This window comes from Phalacrocorax aristotelis, chromosome 7, assembly GCF_949628215.1.
Source record: "Phalacrocorax aristotelis chromosome 7, bGulAri2.1, whole genome shotgun sequence".
Lineage (NCBI taxonomy): Eukaryota > Metazoa > Chordata > Aves > Suliformes > Phalacrocoracidae > Phalacrocorax > Phalacrocorax aristotelis.
The window spans coordinates 54694472-54720005 of record NC_134282.1 but is presented as its reverse complement, the minus strand read 5'-3'; the positions used below and the strand labels follow the sequence as shown (position 1 = coordinate 54720005).

The following is a 25534-nucleotide window of genomic DNA, read 5'->3' as shown; positions in this document are numbered from 1 at the left end:
TGCCCCAACCCAGGCAGGCAGAGTGGCAGGTCCCATGTGCCCTCCCCTGCCCTGGGGGCCACGGCTGATGCCAGGCAGCATTGCTCCGTGATGGTACTTGCCTCCTCAAAGCCTCGGGGGTCTGATGAAAAATAACAACTTATTCTGGGGAGGGAAGTACCTTTATGGAAACTCCCACATGCAAAAAAGAGTAGAACTTGAAATTTCTCTTTTTTTCAGAGGATTTCAAATGATGGTGGGCCACTCTCTGCCACCGCACACAGCACCGTAACGGTTCTCACCGGCTGCTCCAGCCCTGCCAGGAGCACCACAGGCTCTTCCCCTGCTCTTGATAAGATATGGGAAAGGCCTCAGAAAAGGGGCTCTTTCTCCTCATGCTTTTGCTGCTGTGTAAATATTTTGAGGAATGTCGCAAAGGGGGCGAGGCTCAGCTGGAAGCAGTGTGGGCTGGAAACGCTCCCCAGGCCGGCAGCTCCCGACACTGGCTCCTGGAGAAATGCGGCCCCATCCCTCGGATGGCAGGGAAGTGCCCGGACAGACCACGGCAGCCCAGCCCCACTTGGGGAAGCAGGAGAGCCGGCAGGTCCGTCCCCCTGCCCTCCCCGCCCTGCACCCTGACCACCAGCAGAGCCGGGGCTGTACCTGGATCCACACGGGCTCCACGGTGGGCCCCGGGGAGGTGAGGTTCTCCCAGTTCCCTGTCCTCTTGTAGGTGAAGGTGGTCCCTGCCACCCTGTAGTCCCCGTTCCACTGGATGGTCCAGCCGCCGTTCAGGAAATACTTCTCCGGGTCCTCACTCCGCAGCGCCAGGAAATTCCCGGCTTCTGCGACTTCTTCAATCCGGATCTCCCGGGCTCCCACGGGGATAATCCCAATATCGACGTAACCTGGGAATGGAGCCAAGCATCACTCTCAGGGGAGCTGAAGATGTGGCAGAGACAATGCATGCCCTCAGTTGGGTGCTAGTGCCCCTCGGGTGGGTGCCAGTGCCCCTCGGGTGCCAGCGTCGTGGCAATCCTTACCTCTCTGTAAGGCACCAGCAGGCGCCAAACCCCACCTTGCACTGAGCCCAGCCGCATTCCCTGCTGGGAGAGCCCATTGCAGAGGGAGATGTTTCCCGTACCAGCGCTGGCAAGGCATTTACCGCACTTTCCACATGTCCTTGCAACCCACAAAATCCCCTTTAACCTCTCCAAACGGGCTCAAGCGTGCACAGATTTGTTTTCAGGCCTTTAGACGCAAAAGCAGTAAGGGGATATTTTTCTTCCGCGGACCAAGAAGTGAAAGGGCAGCGCCATGTCTCCCCGTGCTGCCACTCGGGTCTTATCCCATCCAGCTCGACAAGATGTGGTTAAACACCTCACCGCAAACGAGCAGCAGCAGCGAGCCCGGCTCTGAGCGGAACATGCACCTGGTGTTTGGGGATGGAGCCGAGCGCCCTTACCCAGCCCCTCGCTGTCCTCGAAGGTCTTCTTGACGGTGTGGCAGGTGGAGCCGTCCCCGTGGCACACGCCGCACCGGTCCTCCACCGCGTTGGAGTCGATCTCGTAGTCGCAGCCCACGTTCTGCAAGGCAACCCTGTCAGTCGCCTGTGCCTGCACCCCTGCCCGCTCCCAGCCTCGCACCGCGCCATCGGCTGCCGACGCGGGAGGAACCAGGGGGAGACACAATGGTCCTAATGCTGGGAAATAAGGAACGCGGACGGGAGAGCGGGGCGAGCTGCTGCCTTTTTGCAGGATGGGCAGCGATACAGACACCTCGGCTGCAGTACGGGTTTCTCTAACATAACCTTGTGGTCCTGCTCTCTCTCCTCTTCATACACAAGGAACACAACCCACACCTCATTTTTAGCTTTTCCTACCCGAGTCCCTGGGCAGCAAAGCCTGTCAGCATATGTTACACACCGAGCCAAGCCGGGAAAGCCCCTTGGTCCATAGCCCTGCTAGTCTTGTTTCAAAACACTTCCTGAAAACTTTATATTCTGCTGAAGCTCTCCACACCTCACGCCAAATTGCTTGACCTGTGCAGAGCGAGAGACTCCCTGTGATTTTGCACCATAAAAGCCACAGCCAAGACCCCAAAGGGACCCACTGGGTCCTGCGCCAGCGAGAAGCCTTCAGCCTTCGCTGCCCGAGGAGGTGCCCAGGAGCCACAGGCGCACACCTAGAGCAGAAGCAGCACTGTTTAGGCTACTGCGATAGCCTGCAGTGAGCCAGGTTTAACTCTGGTGTTGCAGCCAGCAGCAGGCTCAGCAGCGACGAGGATTTTGTTTGCAGCAAGCTCTGGCTAAGCGTGCTGTCATCTGCTGCGAGCTGCTGGATCGCACCCTGTTGTAGGCGCCAAGTGAAAACCATGACCCCTGCGCTGTCCCTCCAGCCCGTGCCTTGGCACGCCGCGGCCTTTGAACCAACCGACAGCCTATTACAGGAGGAAACGGAACCTTCCCAAAGCCTCCAGCTGCCGTCGGTCCCCCGCCCGCGCCTGCCAGCAGCATGGCCAGCGAGGGGGGGAAGTTTCCACTAATGGTTTTTATATAAGAGGCTGCAAAGAAACTTATTGACTGATTATTTTCCCTCTTTCCTGCTGCTCTTTGCGCCATCCAAAAAGGCTCTTTTCTAGAAAGCCTATTTTTCTAAGAAGCGTTTCAGAGAGCGTCTGTATCGGGCACCACGGCAGACCCTCCCGTGTCCTGCCGGCTTGTGCGTGGCCCTGGTGACACACGGCCATCGGCTTTGCAGCAGCGCGGCTCTGGTACATCCCATGGCTGGAATCTGCCCCACAGACCACGGCAGCTCACATCACCACCCATCCCCTAATTTAACAGAAATCCCATGTCCTGCACGTGTGCTTACTCAATCCTAAGCCTCAGGACCACTTCCCTGGGGAAAGGGAAGGTGTGGATGAAGGGACCGGCTCGCTGCCGCCGAAGGCGGCTGGAGGACCTGGGGCACAGCTCGGCAAAGCCTCCCCAGCCACGCTGGCATCTCCCAGGTGATTCAAAGCACCGACCACGCCATCTCCACTGGATTCCTGTGCCTCCCGCGCTGGGAGCTGCCCTCCCCAGGGCGCAGCCAGAGCAACGCTGCTGCGCATAGGGAGCTTCCAGGAAATTAAAATAACCACCCAAAAGGAAGAACAAATCCCAGCGCTGGGACAGACTGCCAAGCCGGGGGAAGCATCTCCATTGCTGCAGGTGAGACCCGCAGCTGCCAGCGCCGGGTCCAGGGCTGGGCTGGGCGTCCTCTCCACGCACCCTTTCACATCCCCGACCTTACTGTCAAACTGTTCTTTTATTTCCTTGGTTTTGTGCTCTATTTCCTTGAAGCCACCACCGATGCTGAAATACAGCCGTACCACGTACCTCATGGAAAAAGGAAAGCTTTCTGAGCGGTGAATAACGAGATGAGTAAGCTCAGCCCGCTGGTGCATGCGAGATGGGGGACAGGGCTCACCTAAGGGATGGGTCACGGCGCCCACCTGCATTTCCCCGAGCACGGGGGGTCCTCGGGCTCCCTCCCCACAGGGCCCCGGCGCGGCACCCACCTTGCAGATGCCGTTGATGCACATGTCGCGGCTGGCGTTCATCTCGTAGCACGGCGTCCCGTCGATGACGGCGTCCCGCAGCTTTTCTGCAAAGTATTCGTTCTCCGGCCGGCAATGCAGCTCGCAGGGGTTAACTGGGGAGCCCAACAGGCAGAAACTAAACCCGAGCAGCTGGGGGCCACGTAACCATCTCCGAAAACATAAATTAATCCTGCAAGCCCAGCCATAATTTAAAATACGGCATAAACACGCTGCAAGGCAAATCTTACAGACACGAACAGCAAAATCAGGCCGTTAGCAACACCGTGTTTCAGGATTTTCATTGGGGCTGCAGGCAGAAACGCGGCAGCAGGCTTTGCCTTTGACTCACTGTTGTTGGGCACCGGTGTCCACCTGTAGAGTTTCCCTTTGTAGAGCATGGGGTTGAACTGGCTGCACTGGACCTGGCGGAAGGAGGGCTTGTCGGGGGGACATGGCCTCACGTTGCAAATCCGGAACCGCTTCCGCTCCCCCAGGCAGTACCTGCCCCCGTACTTCGGCCTGTCCGCGGGGGGAAAAAGGGAAAAATCACAGAAATCACAGAAGGGTTTGGGTTGGAAGGGACCTTAAAGATCATCCAGTCCAACCCCCCTACCAGGGACACCTTCCACTAGACCAGGTTGCTCAAAGCCCCGTCCAGCCTGGCCTTGAACGCTTGCAGGGATGGGGCATCCTCAGCTTCTCTGGGCAGCCTGTGCCAGCGCCTCATCGCCCTCATAGTAAAAAATATATCTTCCTTATGTCCAATCTAAATCTACCCTCTTTCAGTTCAAACCTGTTATCCTATGTCCTGTCAAACGAACACCTACCACACACGAGAGGAAACTCCCTTTTTATTCACAGCTAAGGGAGAGCGGTTTTGTACCTGCTGCTAAGGTTTGATCTCATAAGGTTGGTTCAAGCCTGAGCCCGCCCGGAGTCAGCGGGGAGCTCTCCCAGTTAGAACCCACACACATCGCTCCGCTGCAACGTTCGGGTACGGAAGCTGGCCACGAACCCAACGGCTGCTCCCGAAGGATCCCCGCTTCGCAGAGCGGGGTTTTGAAACACGTGGAAACCATGGCTCACGTCCTTCATATAGAATCATGGATGGGTTTGGGTTGGAAGGGACCTTCAGAGCCCATCCAGCCCAACCCCCTGCAGTGAGCAGGGACATCTTCAACTAGACCAGGTTGCTCAGAGCCCCGTCCAGCCTGACCTTGGATGTTTCCAGGGATGGGGCATCTACCGTCTCTCTGGACAACCTGGGCCAGGGTTTCACCACCCTTAGCATAAAAGTTTTTTCGTTATATCCAGTCTAAATCTCCCCTCCTTTAGTTTAAAGCCATCCCCCCTTGTCCTGTCACAACAGGCCTTGCTAAAGAGGTTGCCCCCATCATTCCTACAGCCCCCCTTCAAGCACCGGAAGGCCGCAATAAGGTCTCCCCGCAGCCTTCCCTTCCCCAGGCTGAACAACCCCAGCTCTCTCAGCCTTCTCCAGGTCCCCCCTGCCCCAGGTCCCTGCTGCGGCTGCCGGGCTGCCCTGCAGGACCGCACAGGGTGAGACCATGGACCAAAGGCAGCTTTTGCTGAGTGACGGCTCTCAAGCTGGATGAGCTACATCTTGGGTCTTGCCCCTCTTAGTCTCTCCTTAATGTTGCCAATATGGCCAGTTTTATAGTGTATGATGTTATAAAAACAATTAAAGTCATATCTGAAGCCCCTCCACCTTCTGCAGCCGCAGCCGGGCACCCTTCCCCAGGCGTAAAACATCTCCTTCATCACCCCAGCCACCACGGCTGACGGGATGCCAGCGCTCCTGCGAGCCAGGCCAGCCAGGAGCCTGCTCCGCAGCTGCTCCGGAGAAGCTGCTCTCCTTCCCGCCTGGGATGCTGTGCTCTCTCCTGGGGTCTCCTCTCCTGGATCATCTCTCCATCCCGACTCTGCTCCCCTACTGCCCAAGGGAACAGCAAAGCTGCTGCTGGACTTTTTAAAGTAAGAGGGACTATAAAAGCAACAAGAGGCTTTCCTCAGATGCCAACAGACTCTCAAAATACTGCCACCATCCTGACGCTTGCCTTTTCCTTTGCTCACAGCACATTCCATGGCCAACATCCCCACAACCTCATGAAAATTACTTTTCCCCTGATCAGTTAAGTCTGGGCACACTTTGCTGAAGAGAATAAAATTAATTATTATTTTAGGGTTGTGCTTACATACCCTGCCCCAAGGAAATGCCTGCGGGAGGAGGACTGCCCAGTGCTCACATTTGTTTGCTCCATCCAAAAGGCAAAGCTGAAGATTTACCTACGGTGGCCAAAGCAAACAACTGCCCGGGGAAATTCTCCTGCTTTTCCAGTGCTTGTTCTCCTGCCCATCTGCAGCTGTGTTTAAAACACTCCATAAACTACAATTGCACTTCTGCCACAAAACGCATGTCAAACACAAACCCAGCTCTTGACCTGGGACCGAGATTACACAGCACTTCTTTAAACAGCTCAATAGCATGTGCTAAAAACAACATGCCCAGGGAAGAAGCTGGGCAGAAAGCACATCCAGGCTCGTTAGAGAGCCCGCTCCTGTAGCTTTCAGATCTCCTCAAGCCATTGAAAAGCGACTGCTTCTGGAACGCTGCTCACAAAGCCCTTTTCTCTCCCCGTCCCCAGGTGCTCTCACACCTGGGCAAGCCAGGGGCTTTGGTTGAATCCAATACAACAGCGATTTGGTGACCAAGGGGACATGTGGGGAGTGGATGGGCCAGCCCAGAAACCACGGGATGGACTAGGCTGCTCCTCCATCAGTGCTGGATGCTTCCAGGTAAGAGCCAGCGCTGGCTGCGGCACCGGCGGGCTGGGAGGAGGCAGCCTCCCGCCGGGCACAGATCAGAAATTGCTCATGGAAAGCAATGGGGTGATAAACAGCAGCCGGATTTTTCAAAACAACTCTGAATCAGGCTCAAAGAACACCTGGTTTTCTTTTCTGTCTTTAAAGGACACAGGATATGTTTTACAGCTGCAAGCGTGAAGTCTTTGCTCTTTGTTTGAGTCATATTCAACTGCTCTCTGCCTGCACCGAGTGGGAACAACTTATCTGTGGAAGGAGACCGAGCAAACTCTGCCCCTCCAGAAGCTTTCGCTGCCCAGCCGGCTGGATAACCCTGTGGAGTGAATCCCCGAGCGTTTCAAAAGCATGTTGTTCAGACAGGTAACTGCATAACGGCACAGTTTTGCCCTGCAGTGCAGGCAGAGGCAGGACCGCGCTGGCCAGATGATGGTCTCTGGCTTTATGGGGCGACAAGGAAGCATTGGGTTCCTTTCCGAAATGGGGTCCGGGTGAGCTCCGGGGGTGCAAGCGCTCGCTTACGTGGGGCTGCTGCACTGCCTCTCGGCGCTCTGCACGCCCGCGCCGCAGCTGCGCGAGCAGGCAGCCCACGAGCTCCACGAAGCCCAGCCGCCGTCGATCGCGTCGGGACGGTACCCCACGGGCACGCACTCGCCGTTGAAGCACCACTGCAAAGGGACGGGCCAGAAGGAGAGGAAAGAAGGTTTAAGGATGCAGTAATTGACGTTGAGTCAGAGAACACCCGTATCGCCCCGTGAAAATCCACGCTTTGCTCCCACAGAGGTCCTCGGGGGTCAGCTGAGCTCTGCCAGAGCCCGGTGCACCTCTACGCGATGGGAAACTCAGAGATGTTGGGCTGTTTGAGGATTTGTCCGAGGCAACATAGCCAAACCTCCACCGAGACCCCTCAGCGAGGGGATTCATAGCCTGATCTCAGCCCAGAGGGAAGAGTCAGTGAGGCTTAGCCACGGACAAAGGCACGGCGGGAGGTTTTGCCGGCAGTGGCGCCTAAGGCCGGGGTCATCCGCAGTGCTCTGGGGCCAGGGCTTTGGGAGGTAACACTAAACCTAGCAAGGAGAGATGCCTACAGATATTTCTATAACTCTATAGTTTTATGCTACCTTGAGCAGGAAAACCCTGTTCTGGTATGTCACCCAAGCAAGGGTGACCGGAGCTGGCTGCAGACAGCGGGTCCCCTCTGCACCCCGTGCCTGGTGCAGCACCCACCGAGCTGCCGCGGCGCTGCCGGACCCCCGAGCGGGGAGAGGTGCCTTCCCTGCGAGGGTGCACGTCCCAGAGGCAAGCATCCACCACCGCAGCAGACGGAGAGCAAAACAAGCCTTGTGCTCTCCTGCCATGGTTATTCACTCTGGGTTTCACCTTAAGGCATTTTCTGCTTCACTGAAGTCAGTCCCTCCCCGGCAGTGGTGGGTGTTTGGCCAGAGCGAGGGCAGGGAGCTGAGCCCGTCCCCGTGGGCCCGAGCCTGTGAGACTCCCCTGTGCGCAGGATAAGCGGTCTCTGCAGCCGCGGAGGGGACTGCTCCCCATTACCTTGTTCTCCCCACACGCCGTGCCGTCAACGGCAGCGTCCAGCTTGGAGTGGCACGTGTTCCCCACCGTGCACCACAGCGTGTTGCAGACGCTCTGCAGAAAACACAGTTGCGCAGGACATGGTTACTGCACCAGCCAACCCATCGGCACAAACTTAACTTGGAGGGAGAGGATCGCCCCGTGCAACGCCCCCCGCCCCCAGAGAGCCCCTCGGAGCCGCACAAGCCCGTGTTATGTCGGGGGACACCCTGGCTTACGTCCATGTCATCGCAGAAGGTGGAGTAGGCGCCGTACTGCAGCCGGCACTGGTGGCCCACATCGTAGAGGACGCCTGGGGGCACCAAGGGGTAGTCCAGCACCTCCCGGGCAGGGGGATCATCCAGGCACAGCCCCCAGCCTCGGCTGAAAGAGAGAAGTCAGAGTGGCATCACCACCGACCCGACAGACCCGAACAACGCTCCAGCAGCTGCTCACGGAGGAACCAAACAGCTCATTAATGCCCCACCACGATGAGAAGCAATTAGCGTTTCTCGCTGACATGACCCTGGCTGTCCCATCGACCCTGGAGCCGTTCCAGCGTGTGGAGGGGCACGTGCGGGTACCTGCTTTTCGGGGTGGGTGCCCGCTCCCAGAGCGATCGCCCTGTGGCCCCCGCGCACGGTGGGCTATGGGGAAGGCAAAGGGGAAAAGGCAGCAGAGGCTTCTCTGTGCAGCTGCTGGGCTGGTGCCTTGCACGCTCCCCCTTTCCCCCGAGATGCCCCTGTGCCCCAACAGAAAGCCAGAAATCTCATTTTCCCTGGGAATAATCCCCTGGGTTTTTGCTTTGTGAACAGGTCATCAGCTGATTCCTCAGTCGGGACCCTGCTTTCGCCATTCAAGGTGAAGGCTTTCATTGAACAAACACTTCATTCGTGAGAAACAGATGCTGTCCCTGTGTTCATACATTGCGCTGACCCCAGAAACGTCCCCGCAGACACCGCAACCCGCGTCTCAATGCCCTGGTAATAGAAATAAAGTAGATTGTCAGCAGCAAAACGCAGTCGCCCTCATATTTGCTGCTACAAACAACGCTCAGACTGTGCTGGGCAGGACGTCTTTAGAAAAGAGATACCAAAACCGAGCCGTCAAGGCGGCTGGTGGCAGGCAGCCAGGCTGCAGGAGCCACGAGGGACGTTCCTGGCCGCCTCTCTGCTCCGAGTGCCTTTGCTACGATACTTCACAAACACACAAGAAGTTGTCACCAGTTTAGCTTTCAGTGTTGATTTAAACAAACTTGTTTCCAGCAAGGCAAAGTCTCCGGTGAGAGTTTCTCAGCAGATCAGATTACTTCAGCTTGTTGTGATTGGGAACAGGTCTCAATTAACTTGAAACAAGATTCCTTTTTAACCCAAACCAGCAACACAGAAACAAGCGCCAGCAGCATGGGAGAGCTCCTACTTTGGGGTGCCGGCAGTGCCATGGGGTGATGCCTGGCAGAACTGGCACCCCCTCCTCCCTTTCCCATCCCACCCCAGTGAGGTCCACACTGGACACCTGAAAACCACTCACTTGGCTGGAGACAGCCCTTTAAAATACCAGCTATATATATTTTTATAAGCAGCTTCCATATTGGGAAAAAAAATAAATCAGTAAATAGGTTGCTTTCAGCAGCCTCTGTTCCCAAGTCCACAACAGCTGGGCCATCCTGCCTCTCCCAGGCCTGCGGGGAGGGAAGGGTCGCTGCGGGCGATGCAGGGCTGAGCTGGGATGAATTAAGCGTGGATTAAGCAGCTGGACACAGTGTGATGGTGCAGCCTGCTTCAGGCATACAGAGAGGTCACTGCATTGCACCTCCAGAGGTATTTTCTTTACCTGCTGGTGGAAAACACTTAAAGAGAGTATGATATCTTTACTGGGGAAAGCCCAGGCTTAAGCACTGGGCTCCTGCCTGAGCTGCATGCACGATACAGGTGCTCCTCTGGACTAGTTCACCAACGGCCTATTCAGGTACCAGCATGTGGGGCCCCACATGTCACCCCAGAACTGTTCCCAACCCTCTTCACCCTCTGATCTGCTCGAGGCACTTTCTGTCTTGCCTCTTGCTTACGAGAGGAGTCTCTGTCCCAGCACGGGGGGGGCGTGATTTAGATTTGCTGACAACTCTCCAGTGCTATTTTCAAAATCTATTTCTTCATTAAATATTTTACAATCATTCCTACTGGTCTCTTCAATTGGCTAAAACACATTACCGAGCCAGCAAAAATTGGCAAGAGTTTCCCTCTGGCTTTGCAGAGATATGCAATAAAACCACACTCTGCTGTAAAAACGCACAGGGCTCTGCGCTGCGCCTGCCTATTTCAGTCCGTTCGTTAATGAGCTGGGTGACGGAGTAGATGTATGATGATTAAATCCCCATATGTGAGCAGGCTGGGAGGATCTGCAGATACATTTGAGAGCAAGATTAAAATTCCAAAAGCTCTCGGAGAACTGGAGGAAGGGTCCAAAAAGCCAGGATGGAATTCAGTAAAAACAAAGGCAGGGCTGGGGCTTGGGGGGAATCAGCTGCACAAACAGGGGATCTGGCAGAAGTGGACCAGGAGCGGTGCAGCAGGCAGGGCTGCAAAGGCAGGGGATGACCGGCCATCCCCTAGCTCCAGGAAGGTGGGGATCGGCTGGAAGGAGCCCATGGGAGGATGATGGGAGAAGACCTCCAGCACTGTGCAAAGAGGCTGAAAAACTGGTTGCTGATCTAGAGAAAAGACTGAAGGGAGACGAGACAACCCGCAGCTGCGCCAAGGCTGCGGCTGAGATGGAGGGGGGCTGCTCCACGCCATCGTGTGCTCGCGGTGCAGGCAGGGCACCCGCAAGACAACGGACCCCGTTTGTATTCCACCAGCTGGGTTGGGAGAGAGCTCACGTCATGGTGAAGGGTGAGAGCAAAGAGCCTTAGAGCATCTTTCGACTCCTTCGAGGGTTAGAGGGGAAAATCACGGAATGCCAGGGAGGGCTTGTCCGGGTCCGGAGTGGGAGCGGCAGAGCCGTCCCTCCGCCACAGGAGCATCACCCCCGCCCCGCACCAGCCTCCCTCGTTAGCCTGAACAAGGGATGCTCCTTCCCCTGGGGGATACCACCACTACAGCAGCGGGGTGACCTCTTCCATCATCCCCGGGTGTCCGAGCGGACCCAGGCCCACAGCCTCACCAAGAGGTTGCCCAGCCCCGGCTGCGCCCAGGGCCTAACCCACAGCACCGGGGCCGCGCTGCTGTCGATGATGGGAATCATTTTCAGATGCTTAAAGCATTCAGCAGCATTCGTAAAATACTAATCTTCTGTAAAATAATAATCATCATTTGAGAGTGCCTTTTTTTTAAACATGAGGTCTGTTCCAAGCACATCCAGCAACCCCAGGTCAGCAGGGTCTCATTTTCTGGCTCACTCCTTCCTGTCCTCCTGCCAACATCGTATTATAACGCACTCATGTCTGTGCTGGCAACAGGCCTCTTCTCTTGCCTGGGGGATGTTGCAGCCGGTGAAAGACGCCTGCCGGGCTCTGCTTAGCTCTGAAGGAAGAGCTGCCCCTTCTTGGGGGAGCACAGAGACCAAAACCCAACCGGAGCAGCATCCAGCTGCCCTGTTTCTTCCCCGTTGCAGTTCAGAGCAGCCCAAGGTCATCGCAAGCAGGAAATTCTTAATCCAAAAGCGAAGGTTAAAAGCAGGGGGCCAAGAACACTGTGGAAATGAGAAGGCTCCATTCCACCGAAAGCCACAAATCAACAATTCACCCTGCGTGGGGGCCAAGCCCACACGTTCCAGGCTGGGATTTAGAAATGGGAGCTCAGCCCCTGGCAGCGCCCCCGCCATGTCACTGCCGGTCCCTTGCCCAGCTCTCCCCGTCGCCGTTTCTTGCCGATGCTCTCACTGTTTTCTAACCTTCCCACAGCAAGGAAGGAAAATGTTTCTCCAGTGCAAGCCACTGGCTGACAAATGTAAATCTCTGGGCCGTGTTCCTAGGAACTTAATAACAACAGGCTGAAAAATCAGCCATGGGGTGCTAAAAATAAACAAATGCACGGAAGAATTTGGCTCGGTCTCATTTCCTCACGTGATGCCTCCTGCCTACAGGCAAACATCATCTGCCCCTTGCAAAGCACCAAAGAAAACTGCACAGAGCCTCCAAGAAAGCCACTCTGGCTTTATTTGTTCAAGCAGCAACCCCTGTGCCACCACCCGAACGCTCGTGCTGCTTTTGCGCTCAAACCTGCATCCTTCACAGCAAAGACCAAGGCAACCGAGTGAGGTAAAAGCATCCCCACGTGCCCTGGGGCTGACTTCTGAGCCCAATCGGCTGGGTCAGTCCCCAGCTGCAGGCCCAAGCCCCGGCGCCACCCCCAGCACCCCACGAGTGAGGAAGAAGAGGAAGGGAGGACTTACTCGAGGAATCGTGTGATGTACTCCCGGCTGCAGCGGGACCAGGTGAGTGGGGACGTGTCATACAGGAGCTGTGGAGACATGATGAAAGGTCTTTTCCCAACTGGCTCACAGTCATTGCTGCTTCCATCATGCTGAATCCCAAAACTGTGTAAGAGCACAGTCCCACAAAGGAGAGGTGAGCCGCACGCCGCTACAACCGCGCAGCCTCTCTGCTTTCCGGCACAACGACACGCGACGCTGGACGTCGCGAACGGTCCCAGCTCCGCGGGGACTCGGTCATTAACGGGCACTGGGGGATCTGGCCATGTGGGACATTTTAGTGATACCAGGGATGCTGCCCCAAACTTTGTCCCCTGCTTTTATTTCAGCTTTCTTACTGAAAACTCAGCCAAGGAAAAAGTAATGAGCATGTTGAACAAGACCAAGTTAATTAAACCTGCTGAGTAGGTGTTTTTGCTGTACAAAGATCTCTGCTATGAACTATAATGTTCAAGTGATCTTGTCAGAATTTAACGCAAATTAGGGCAAGCAAAATTCTGTTGCTGTTTCTATACACAGACGCCATTTTAAAACTTCTTAACGGGCAACCCTCTTCTCCAAAACCTTCAGCACCGGATAATATACAAATGCAATTGCATTTGTCCAGGTTGCCCTGGATTATGTGATTTTCGTTGAACCTGGGGCAACCAGAAGCTTAACTCTGAAATGAAACGCCCCGTGTAAATTCTCCCGGCAGCAGAGGAAGGTTTGCACCAGTGAGGAACAATCTTCTCCCAGCTTTCACCCGTGCCTTCTCAAGCCCTGACTGAGCAGCGCAGAGGACAGAGGTCAGAGGAGAGGAGGAGGAAGGCGGTGGTACCTGTGTCCAAGCTCATGGGCCACGGTGAAGGCCAGGGGCAGTCCCGTGTCCTCGTTGATGTTGCAGCTCCTGTGGGGCTGGCACATCCCCGCCACGTGGGACAGACCCAGGGTCTCGCAGGGCCTGTTCATCGCCGCGCAGATGTCCTTCCTTGGGCAGCGGAGACAACGAACACACAGAGACAGAGCAAAGAGGGGGTTTGAAAGCGGCAGGACCCAACGCGAGGCGTGGGAAGGAGCACGGGACACATCCCAGCCCACGGTGGAAGACACACGGACACCAGCCAAACAGAAGCGAGAATGGAGACATCCAACGTCTTTCCACAATGGAAAGATTTACAACCTTTCCTTTCCCCTTTACTCTCCCAGTATCCCCAGCTTATTAGTAAGCCTGATTAATGGGAACTGCTAGCCAACCTGGCTATGTTTATTCCATTGTATAAATAAAGCTGTTGCTGGGAATAATTAAGCAATTACTACGTTGCTTGGGGAAGCACATCCCAGGGGTGCTGTGGTCCAGGGCAGAGGAGCTCCAGCCACTCAGGAAGAACAACCCCATTGAAGTACACAGCCTTAAGTGCCTTATTTCTGCTACAAAGCAAACTTCCTGAAGAAGATAAAACTGTTGTGGGTTGTGAATCATCACACAAACCACCACGGTACTGCCAACAGCTGAGCTGCTGCAGCCTGAAACCATCAAACGCCGTTTTGTCTGCAAGGTATATAAACTTGGCCAGCAGCACGAATTCTTGCGAGCTTCATGGGAGGTCAGGGGCCTTCTCAGAGGCTCCTCTGCCAATCCCAGCATAAGCCTCCAAGGGAAAATGGAGAGTTAATCCCTGTCTACATCTCCTGGGAGGATCTATCCATTCTGGGGCTTGGCAATAGGGCCATGGTGAAAACCTGGTTTGGAAACCTCAGCTGCTAGTGATCCGGGAGCTAGATCTCAGGTTTAAACCAGTTCCATCCATTAGGACCAGGTTTATCTTCAGATTTCATGTCACATATCCTACGTGCGGGCGCCCAGGCAGGGCTCAGGCATGGAGAGTGAGATTTCACAGCTCCCACCAAGGCGTTCCTCTGGCTGCCCTGCTGCCTGCAGCCGGCAGACGTGTTTCTAGCCGCCAGCATAGCACCTACGGCGTAAAATTAGCACAGGGGCACAATACCTTGTGAGCAGGACTGCGACGTCGTGATGCAGGGGATGGGAATCTCCTTTAATGTTGATGCTCTTCTGCCATTTGCAAAAGCTTCTCAAGGTGTTGTCTGCGTGGTGGGAGATTTTCAGATCCTCCTGCCAATATAATTAAAAGCCTGCTGTCATATTGCTGCCGGATCTGTTTGGTTTTTAGGATGCAGTGGGGAGGGGCCTGATCTCAGATGCATCAGAGTGAAATCGGGAGTAACTGCCATCCAGATGGAATTGTTCCGTATTTATAGGTTGTAGGCTGGGTGAGAATACAGTCCTTTTCTGTTTTGTTTTAATCTGCAATTCAATTGAAACAATAAATCATCTGATGCTGGGGGTTAAGAAACACTGCGGGAAAATATCCCGTCCTGGCTGATGGAGAAGGATGCAGCTGGAGAGCCCATCTGAGCAGCGTCAGGCTCCCTGAGAGCCACCGCTGCAGCTGGGAGCACAAACGGCCAGCGATTCACAGCCCTTCGGTACCAGCGGCGATGCTGAGTTATCATAAATTATTATAAGAATCAGACTCTACAGCTCCTCCGACCATGCCGCCCCCCCAACTTTACCGGGGCTGCAGCCCAGGCAGAAGACAAGGAAGCAAGGCGCGGGTGTCCGCATTTATCTTACGCAAAGTCATCCAGGCCGTGAAAACAGCACAAGAGAGAGCCTAGGGCTTTCAAGGGCAGCTCCCCGCATATCCCAGCCTGGCTGCCAGGAGGGGAGGGTGAGTCACCGTGTTTTCTTTTTACCTCTTCGTCCTCCAGCAGGATGAGTCGCACTATCGCAATGTTGATGGGGTTCCCAATGCTGGCATGGTGGAACAGACCCGCCACCTGCAACGTGCAAAAGCCAAAGCAATAAAGCAAGGAAAAGGCCTTGCCCCATGACACTGCTCCCGGTAAGCGCGTCTGCAGGAAAGCATGAGCTCGAGGGGAAGCTACTGAAGGTTGTTGACAACATCTTGGGGAATTCCCCAAAATGAAAGACAAGACCAGATGCAGACCCTGACTAAAGCGTTCTGAGGTGCGATGATACCCATTTAGATTTGATATAATCTGTGTAGCACATTGAAACGCAACCAGAAATGCCTGGGGAAACACCTCTGCTTTCCCTCCTAATGGACAAGTTTTACATCTCAAAGGAAGCCTGTGCCCTCTGGGTGCCTTCACCCACCCCAGACACCCAGGGATGTTACCGTGAGGTCCTCTGCCCAACCCCACCCTCTTTTCTGGCCATCAACCAAAGCCCTCTTCTGAAACACAAATAGGTGCTACCACGGCAGCAGAAGAGTGAACAGACTAAACCAACCCACGCTGACTTATCTGCTTGTTTGATGGCACCCGCAGCTCCCCCCGCAGATTCCCAGTGGAGACCACCCCAGTCTGGTGCTCCTTCCCTTAACCGTCCCCAGTGGCACCTTCCCAGGAAAGCCGTTCAGGGCTCTCCTGCTAACCAGGCTAGTGCCGGCGTCGCCTCCGATGGAGCACTGCCTTTGCGGGCACAGCCAGCCCCGAGTTCGAGGGAGTCCGAGCCAAAGCTCGCGGGTCCCTGCGGTCTCTCCTCCTGCGAGGAGGTTCCCTTACCACGCAGAGGGCGGTGGGTGGCCCTCATGCAGGCTTTGGGGTGGTTTCAGCTCCAGCTGCCGCCCCGTGCCCAAGCTGCCTGGGGAGAGCCGCGGCCGTGACCGTGGGCAGCACCCAGCGCCTCCCTGCCCTGGAGCAGGGGTGCAGGAGCAGCCCTGCCCTTGGGGTGTCTCCCTGGGAGGCCACGTTATCCACCCCCATGGCGGGAAGGAGGAGGGAACAGCCCTTGAGCCCACGGGGAAGGTGAAACTGCTGCAGGCTGAGCTGCTCCCGCCTGCACAGAGGTTTTGGCCTTGGGCTTGCTCCCACCAACCCATCTTCCCGCGGCGGATGGAGCACTGCGCAATGCAGACATGCGGCTGGGAACAGCCCGTCTGGCGAGAAGTTTGCTGAGGTCCCGCCAGGGGTGAGTCCTGGCAAGCCCAGTGGTCTTAATGTCTCATAGCCAGGTCCTCAGGGACCTGGCGGCTGTGCCGTTGAGAGGACCAGGACTCACCATGTTCATCACGGTCAGCACGTACTTCTCTATGTTCTCGCTCCCATGGTATTCTATCATCTTGGTGTCTGCCACCACCAGCGTTTCCACCCACTTCTCCTTGCTGATGGAGCGCTGCCTTATTCTTCTCTTCCTGTGCTGCCTCTGTTCCCATCTTTCCCTCCGCTTCTCAGACCTCTCCAGGCTTTCCTGAGATTCTGAGGGATCCAAGGGGGAAAAGAGACTATTTTTTGTTGTTTGTAAAATGTCTGCAACTTTGGTAAAATATCACCAAGGCCTTTTTTTTTTTTTCTTTAATTCAAAGAAATAGCCTTTTGGTGTTGAGGAGGCCCACGCTTAGAGCCCTAACCTACACGTATTTTTCTGTGCTGTATGTTCCAAAAAATCACTGGGGGGAAGACCCTGCTTTTCTTCAGAAAGTAATTTCTTCGACTAGAACAGGGTTTGCAATATTACACGAGGAACACGGAGCCTCCCAGAGTGGAGCGCTTAGGGTTTGTATCAACATACGAATTTACAAGCAACTCTGCAGAGATGCTTGAGCACATACCACAGAGAAACAACCCCGGTGGCTCAACGTTTCTGATTATCATCACAAATCTGTATTTTGTGGGGAGAAACAGTTCCCCAACACGATAAACTCCGCGCCCCCAAAGCTGGACTGATGTCTTCAGCCAAATCCCAAAGATCATCAGTGTCCTGGGCAAGACCGGGACGTTGCAGGACCGCACAGAGATTTCCTCGGCCACATGGAGACTGAACTTTGCTCCTTCCCGGGGTGAAACCACGGGAACATTCATTGGGCTGGGAAGAGACAGGAGGCGGAGGAGAGCTCGGATGCTCCTCACGCACACCAGCAACTGGGAATTCTCATGCGGAGACTTTTCCTGTGACGCTGCTCCAAGGTCAAGGTCAGGGTCAGCCTCAAGCTGGGTAAAGGCTTTTCAAACCGCATCCCACACAGTGGGAATTGCTTTTATGACCAGTTTCTAAGGGCTGAGCCTTACTTGGTTAACAATGGACTTTTAGATTTTATGGGCTATACTGTACGTTAGCTGTGAAAGAGTGTTTTTATCCCCCAGCCTGAAAAATCCCAAGTATCTGGATAATTTGATGAATTGCTAATACCACTGTGACAGTTTAATCGCAACAGCTTCCTTGGAGCTTATTTCCATTGTGTCCTTTGCTGCTAAGCTTCCAGCCGGGACGTGAAGGTACTGCAGAGGGGATGGGTGCAGAGGGCTCCCGGGACCCCAGGGAGGGTTCGCATGGCATTTTCCCTTTGAGAGCCCTCTTAAACTCTTGCCCAGCTGTACACACAGGCCGCACTCTGTATTGACAGAGGCTAAATGACACCTCACAGCCTAACTCTGTCTGGCTGTGTGGTGTTTTGCAAAGAAAAACGGCAATATATCAGTACAGAACGAAAGGCTTGCAGTAATTGAAATCCTACAGACTTCTGGTTTCCTTTCCAGGGCACTTTGCTAGCCCAGACTGCAGTAGAGATCCACGTGGATTACACACGGGCCATATTACACCCAGTGAAATTCATTTTCCGTGAAAAGACTTCAAAGTCTACAAGGAGCCATTATGATTATTACCATAGATTAAATAATTAATTTAGATTAACTGAAGAATGCCTAAAAACAACCGTACTATAGAAAAAAAAAATTCCCGTTTCCAAAAGCAGAGCTCTAGAAAATATGCAAAAACAAGATGCACCGTCTGGAAGATGCAGCTTCACTGATGCAGACTGAAGTAAAGCGCCTGTGAGCTGCTGGGGATGCTCTGAATTCCTCATTACTTCAAATCCTGGGTTTGGAAGTTTTTCCGACCTATCTGCTCTAGACAGAGAAGGAACTAGCATGCGCTCTTTGCCCTGCAGCACCAAGGCTCCCAGGGCAATGACTGGGTTTCACTGCGAAAGTCCCATGCCCCGGCAGGTCAGAAACCGATATTTGCAAGGAAATGAAAACAAATACTCAGTCTCCACATCACAGGACGCTTGCAGCAGGGCTGGGAGGAAAAGATGAGAGCGAGAGGCCTGGGGTTCGGCACGCATTGAGTCGTGTGTGCGAGAAACATAAGCAAATGCAGAAAAATTGGCAGGAGAAAAAAAACGACCCCGTGCTCCGCGGTGATTCCTGTGACTCGTGGGCTGCAGCCATTAACGCCACAAACGCACCGCCTGGCGCTCAGCGAGCTCGCTCTCCTGGCTCGCAATTTCAACGAGCCTTCCCCTAATAAAAACACTTGTGGGAATGGTTGCGTGGGCACCCCCGGGGCCGCCCCCCAGCCAGCAGCTCTGCGCCGTCGGACACCCGCGGCATCACGGCGCTGCCAACCGCCCACCTCCCACGCCAAATGCCACCCCGCAGCAGGACGCAGCGCAGCCCATGGTCCGTCCCCTCCCGCTGCTGGTTCAGTTGTTCGGTCTGAGGGTTTGCTTTCTTGCCAGCCTACATGGCAAGAGGAATCTCAAGCCCAACTTGCAAAACTCAGACTAAGAGCAATTGGTGTCATTGACAGATGCTGGGAGCTAAAGATGGGAGCTGAATGCCGGGGTTTAGGACTAACAAGTCTGCAGAGGCAATGCAGGATCGGACTGCGTGCATCAGACTTACAGAACTAAAGATCCCAATCCCGGGATGAGCTACTGGCTCATCTCAAAATGCAAGAGAAAGGGGACCATACCTTGCACACCACAGGCTTCCCGCGGAGCTGGTGGGCTCCTGCCCTGCTCTGCCCCGCGCTCGGGCGCCTGGCGCTTGTATATCCTGTGGGGCTGCGCTGCTCCGTCCTCCTGAAAGCTGGTGGACACCGGTTCGATGAAATAGTCCTCGTTCATGAGTTGAAACACGCCTTTCTGGCAGGGAGAGACAAAGTTGTCACCGTGAAGCCATCTGCAGCTAGCACAGACTGACACTGAAGAACCCAGGAATGGGAGAGGGTTTGCAAAATTTTCCAGGAAGAAACAGGTCTTCCCTAAAGAAACTGTGTTTATGGATATTTTGAGCTCTAAACTCCCAGACGAGAGAGGATACGCCAGCACGGAGTGATCGCTAAGAAAGCAAAAAAGCTAGAGAGATCCCATCACAAAGCACGGATGGGTGGTGAGCCCAGTGGGTGTCCGACTGCGAGGAGCTCAGGGACTGCAGGCGTTGTGCTCGCACCACCTCTCCCTGACCTTCCCGGAGACGCTCTGGGGAGCCCAGGCAGACAGCCTGAAGGGCGCCTTTGACCACAGCGCAGCACCCGTGTTTTGAGTAAGCGCTGCACAGACGGAGGTGCTGCCCCGAGGATATCCTCGTCAGGTGCAGCCCCTTGCTTCTGGCCTTTTGTGCTGCCTGAGCACCACCACTGCGAACCGGCGGTTACAGACTCCCCGTGGCCAAAGACCAGAAAACCTCCAGGGAAGAGGAACCCACAGGAGCACTCTATCATGGCGCGAACTCCCAGTCAGTCCCAGGACAAGGAGCACGGCCCCTCCATGCAACGGTGGAGGATGTGTTATTGGCATCTCTCCTTTAGCAGGGAACGACCCCCTGCAACCTTCTTTGGTTAATTACGACCCCCCCCGACCCAGCCCAGCTGCAACACGTCGTTATGGACTCGCCCAGGACTCCCCGGCCCCCACGCTGCAGCTCAAGAACAAGGAGCTGCATTCACTGCATGGGAAGCTCTTTGGAGGGGCGGCTTCACCCCGAGGAACGGGAGCTCCCGCGGGAGCCTGCAGCGCCACTCGGCCAGTCAGGGCGCTGCCGCGAGGAGTGTTCGTGCACGTATTTTGTGCCGTAAGACAACCCCATCTGCTCTCGGCTGCTTCAGAGCGGCCATACGGTGTCTGGAGCAGGCTGAGGCGTCCCACGCTTACTTGGGAGCCCGTTCATACTCCGCTTTCCTTACCATGCTTTTGCTCTGACATGTTTATTACTTTCACACCCCAGGGCAGGGACAAAGAGAGAAGATCAAAACCCACCTCTACAACTGTTTCCAAGATACAACAGGACTGAGCCTACTACTGATGCTTTCCCACCGCTTATGTGGTGCCGGGGAAGAGAAAACGGCTTCCCCCCTAATGACCTCCTTGCAGATGTGAAATAACAAGGAGAAAGCACCATGGGGATGGGGAAGGAAGGGAAGGAGGCCACAGATACGATTCCTTCTCTGTTTGCAGATGCAGCTTACTCTGAGCCAGGAGGGAGCAGAGATCTCTGCCCAGGGGCCACGTTTCATCACTGGTTGGTTCGATGGTAGCACCGAACAGCATTTGCTGCCTGTGGGAAGGTCTGGTTCTCTCTGTTTAAAACACGCCTGGTAAACCTTTTTGCACTTGCGTGTCCCAGTTCACCCCCGTAACCCCTGTCTCCTGCCCCCTCACCGTGGTCTGCCACAAGAATGAGAAACAGCCTTGGAGAAGGTGAAATTGCACTGGCCAAACTACCCAAGCCAGAGCAGAACCCAGCTCTTACAGCTCTATTTTAGCTTAAAATCACTGACAGGAAGGTTTTGAAGTCTTACAGTAGTGTTGTAAGAAAGGTGAAGCCTGGTCACGGGATCAGGGATCTCGGAGGCTGGCCAAGGGTGTCAAACACGGCACAATTACCGTGTGCCACACCAGTAACCGCTGCTGGAGCAGGGGCTGCACCGCTAACGGGGAACTCGGCCCTTCGGTTCCACACGTGAGGCTGCCGCAAGCAGGAATTTTGGGACAGCCCATCTCTGCTTTACAACTGGGAACGGCAGAGTGCTTTCTGCAGCAACGCTGGCCTTGAAACGCAAGGTACCACCACCATATCTCGCGTATAAACGTGATACGCCCCCCAGCCTGTAGCTCTGCGCGCCCCCACACCAGTACCACGTTCCTCACTTACGCCCTGTAATGCTGCCCGTGTTTACAAGTGGCAGGTGAGTAATTCCCTGCAGCGAAGCAGCAGCTCTCAACGCACTTTCCAGTTATGAGACACGCGGCGCATCGCAAAGTGCAGTTTTCCATGGTTTAGTATCTGTCTGACAGAAAGCCGCAGTTATTTTAAGACTGAGTAGAGAAGGTTTAAAGCAACTTCAGGCTGAGTTTGGCTCACCCCTCGCAGTTTTCGGGCTGCAGACCCTCTCGCAACGTTGTGCTAATGCCTTTTGTGAGCTAATAACTTTTTCTGCTTCTTAAAAAAATTAATACTAATCAGCACCATTTGCACGATACTGCTCATTTTCAACACGCTTTACAGACGGGGTTCGCCAAACGCCACTACAAAACGGGGGTTTTCAGGTGACACATTATGTGGGTGAAAAATTACTTAACGAGTAAATTCTTCTATTTTTTGCTCTCCTGCCTGTGGTTAATTCACAAGAAGTTTAATTCTCTTAACCAGAATGTATTTCCAGTGACTGGGTGAACATCCTTCAGCCCCTTCACCTCGGTTTTGCCTGACTCACGCTGCACGACTGGATTTCTAAGTGCAATGGCAGGTTTCAGCTCGCTGCCAGGACGAAGCCACGCAAACATTCCCAGAAGCATCATACATTACCGGGGGTGTCCGTGTGTCAACGGGAGCGTCCACAACACTTTCTACCTCTGTGTACACTGCAGCCACCAGTGTTATTCTCATACAAACATTTGCAGAAAAAAAAAAAAATGAATTGGAGGTTGCGGGCTCCTCCCAGGTGCATCGGTCTATTTTTTACCCGAATGATGGATATTTTCTGCAGCCTTCATCCCCCTGAGGCAGGGGTGCTGCATGGAGTGCAGGGTGCCGAACACCCTTAGCTGCTGTTAAATTTAGTAGGAAAAGAGCAACCAGCACCTTCCCGGGTGTGCCCAGCTCCTGCCCTGCCATCAGCCACGGTGGGGGAAGGTCTGAGCTCTCTTCCTGCGGCGTGATGGAGCGGCAGCAGCAATGCTCCCCAAAACCCAGCAGCACACTCGTGTGCACCCAGATGAAGCGCAGTGATTCGGGTGGCCTCTGCAAACCTTCCGTTCAAAAGCCACCCCGCTCTGCCGGGCTAACGCAGCGTACAGGCACGCTGCCTTTCTTTAAACACAGGAAGCTTAAAATGCAAACACAGCCCCCAGCCGAACGAAGCCACCTGTGGCGGCCGGCAGACCCACGATGCGATGGAGTTATTGTCCCTCCAAACCCAGAGGCTGCTGGTGATCCCGTTCCCACCCCAGCCGTGCCTCCCTCCTCTGCCCACGCTGGGGATGTGGGGGGCTTTCCCGGGGTCAGCCCCCGTGAAGGAGAACCCCCTGCTACACCCACCGCCTCCAGGGAACCCCAGCGCCTCTGTCACCCCACGGCCCCAGCTTGGGAACGGGGGTCTGCGCGTTATGGGAGCTGCCAAGTTATTTGGTGACACTTCTGCAAGCTCCCAAGAGGTTTTAATCCCCGTGGGGACCCGGTACCTGCGCCAGCTGGATGCCAGCTAATGCAGGTCCGCACGGTCGTGCTGAAGCCCTGAATTTGCCTTGCTGAGCGCTGCCACATGAGCTTTATTGGTGAAAGTCACGTCGCCTCTCAGCAAAACTTACGCTCTTACAGGTCACTGTCGCCTTTGAAAATATTTGCAGCGGAATGAGGCAGCAGAGGTGTTCCCAACACATACCAGAGTTTCGCTACACATGAGCTGCGTTATCGCAAACGCCTCCAGGTTTCAGACACCTCGTTTTCAGACATGTTTCTCATAATCCTATGTTTACGTACTACGAGACGGAGGCGACATGCGAATTGCTCTCTTTGGGAATTTGGAGACAAACAAACAAACAAACACAGTCCCAGAGAGCTCCCAAACCACTGGAATCCATGGGAAATTTACGGTCAGCTCATCCTCGGCCGCATCAAACCGATGTGATGAGATCCCGACTCTGCCGCTGTCGGGAGGAGTTTTGCTAATGCTTTCGGCAGAAAAAAAGGATTTCACACAGATGCTGCTAGTTCCTTATTGACTAAAAACCTCCGTACTTACCAGGCCATCGCACGTGCTGAGCGCGGCCAGCCCTCCCGTCAGCGCCCGGCTCCGAACCTCCCCGATCATATGGCAGGAGTTGTACGTGTGAGACTGGATCTTGGCGTGAGCAATGCCCCCGTATCGCCGCTCGCTGACGAACCCCGGCACCAGGAGGTAGTTGTTCAGGCTCAGGTTGAATCTCAGGGGTTGTCCTTTGTAATGCAGCTCATAGAAGGCGAGAAACTTGCTCCTGGAGGAAGGAGACCTTCGGTGGAGGGCTCGGTGGGACAAATCGTAGGACAGGAATGATCCGCTCTCGTCAACCTTGATGGGATAAACGATGTCGCTGCTGGAGGATGGCGGAGCAGGCTCTGGAAGAAAGGGGGTCCGTGGTTAGCTGTAGGGTTCATCACCTTCCCTCCGCCACCGCTCCGGCTGGATGCTGAACTCCTGAGGCAGCCCAGCGGGGTCAGGCACTCAAACACCAGTTGGACCCGGTAACTGGTGCCCGCGGCCGGGGCCGACGGCACAGCACCCCACAGCCGTGGGATGCGCGGGGCCCCACGCTGCCCCCCCTGCCCTCGGCGGGGCTTCTCCCTGGGAGAGGGTTACGGGCAGGGTTAGGGGGGATGGAGGTGGGTGACGGGGGGCCGTGCAGCTCCGGGGCTCTGCTCCGGTTTCCACACAGACGCTCCCGCTGTAATTAAACATTACAGCTGCCGGGAAAAAAAAACAAACCAAAAACACCACAAAAAAATCCACACACACACAAAAAAGAACAACCCAAACCCCCCAAAATCCCTCCAAACCCCAAGACCCGGGTTTGAAACGGTGCTTGGAAGCCGTCGGGGGGGGGGAAGCATCCCCCCGGGCACTGAGCGCCCCGGAGCCTCCCCAGCTGGGTGCGTGGGAGCCGAGCCCGCCGGAGCCGCGGGGCGAGCCCGGCGCGGGGGGCTGCAGCACCCCCGCAGCCCGCCGGCACCCCCGCGCCCCCCGGGGCCACCCCATCCCCGCGCACCTCCCCGCGCCGTGCCCCCGCCCGCGGCCAGCGCGGCGGCGGCGAGGAGCAGGAGGCCGGCCGGGGCCGGCATGGGTGCGGGCAGGCGGCGGCTCAGCGCGGCCGGGCGCGGCGGGGCCGCGGCGGGCGGGGCCCGCGGCTCGGCGGGGACGGGCCGGGACGGGCAGCGCGCGCCCCTGCCACCCCCGCCGCGGCCCGAGGGCGCCCCCCAGCGGCCGCCGCCGCCCGCCCGCCCGCGCCCGCCGCTGGAGCGGGGCTCTGCCCTCGTCGCACCTTGTTTATTTTAATTTAAATTTTGTTCGCAGGAGAAAACGAGCGGGAAACGCCAAACCCGGCTGATTTAAAGAAGCCCTGGGCGGGACACGCAGGTTGCGGGAAATTGCAGCCCCTCCCAGCGCCCCCCCCGGCCTCAGCCAGCGGGGAAAAACCTGGGGGAAAAAAACAGCAAAGCGGGCGTGGAGTGTCCGACAGACCCGGCCCGAGGGGCGGCTGCTGAGCGGGGTCTAGCAGAGCCAGGCTGCGGGGGCAGCTCTGACGCGGGCTGGGCGGCGAGGGCACGCTCCGAACCCCGCGAAACGCCTTCTGCGGGGGGTGACAGCACAGCGCGGGGAAAGGAGGCGGGCAGGGGGGGCTCCCCCGGGGGGTCCCCGAGCCCCCCCTTCCCGCCCCGCGCAGGGGGAAGCGGAATAAATATAAAGAAAACGAGAATAAAGGTGTTTTCTCACGCCCGCGGGCGGCGCGGCGGGCCGGGGGCTGCTCGTAGTCCGGGCGGCACTGACAGCCCCGCGCCTTCCCACGGCGCTGCGGCTCCGCTTCTGCCGGCCTCGGGGGGTGGGGGGTGCGGGTGTTAATTATTTAAATAACAATGTTAATTATGCAAATAAACCGGGGGCAGCGCGCGCCGCCGAGTAGGGCGGAGAGAGACAGTATTGCGTGGCGCCCGGCTAGCTCAGTCGGTAGAGCATGGGACTCTTAATCCCAGGGTCGTGGGTTCGAGCCCCACGTTGGGCGCTTATTTTTTTTTTCTCTTCCTCGCTTTTTTCTTTTTACTTTTTTTTTTTTTCCTTTTTCCCGCACTCGCC

General features: G+C 55.8%; 1 protein-coding gene and 1 non-coding gene across 2 annotated transcripts in view; one reads left to right on the top strand and one right to left on the bottom strand.

Moving 5' to 3' along the window:
- The window catches only part of ADAMTS7 (ADAM metallopeptidase with thrombospondin type 1 motif 7), a 52538-nt gene extending 27968 nt beyond the window's left edge, over positions 1-24570 (bottom strand). Inside the window, exons 1-15 of the mRNA XM_075100852.1 lie at positions 24453-24570; positions 23453-23805; positions 19184-19355; positions 16490-16686; positions 15160-15243; positions 14391-14515; positions 13223-13372; positions 12364-12507; positions 8211-8355; positions 7954-8046; positions 6925-7070; positions 3914-4083; positions 3544-3677; positions 1445-1565; positions 643-887 (exon numbers count right to left, since the gene is read on the bottom strand). Coding sequence (XP_074956953.1) covers positions 643-887; positions 1445-1565; positions 3544-3677; positions 3914-4083; positions 6925-7070; positions 7954-8046; positions 8211-8355; positions 12364-12507; positions 13223-13372; positions 14391-14515; positions 15160-15243; positions 16490-16686; positions 19184-19355; positions 23453-23805; positions 24453-24525 — 2352 coding nt within the window. The 5' untranslated portion in view covers positions 24526-24570. The remainder of the gene's footprint in view (positions 1-642; positions 888-1444; positions 1566-3543; positions 3678-3913; positions 4084-6924; positions 7071-7953; positions 8047-8210; positions 8356-12363; positions 12508-13222; positions 13373-14390; positions 14516-15159; positions 15244-16489; positions 16687-19183; positions 19356-23452; positions 23806-24452) is intronic.
- Positions 24571-25390: 820 nt separating this feature from the next.
- Positions 25391-25463, top strand: TRNAK-CUU (transfer RNA lysine (anticodon CUU)). The gene has a single exon. It is a non-coding gene; the product is annotated as a tRNA-Lys (tRNA).
- The last annotated feature ends 71 nt before the right edge of the window (positions 25464-25534 follow it).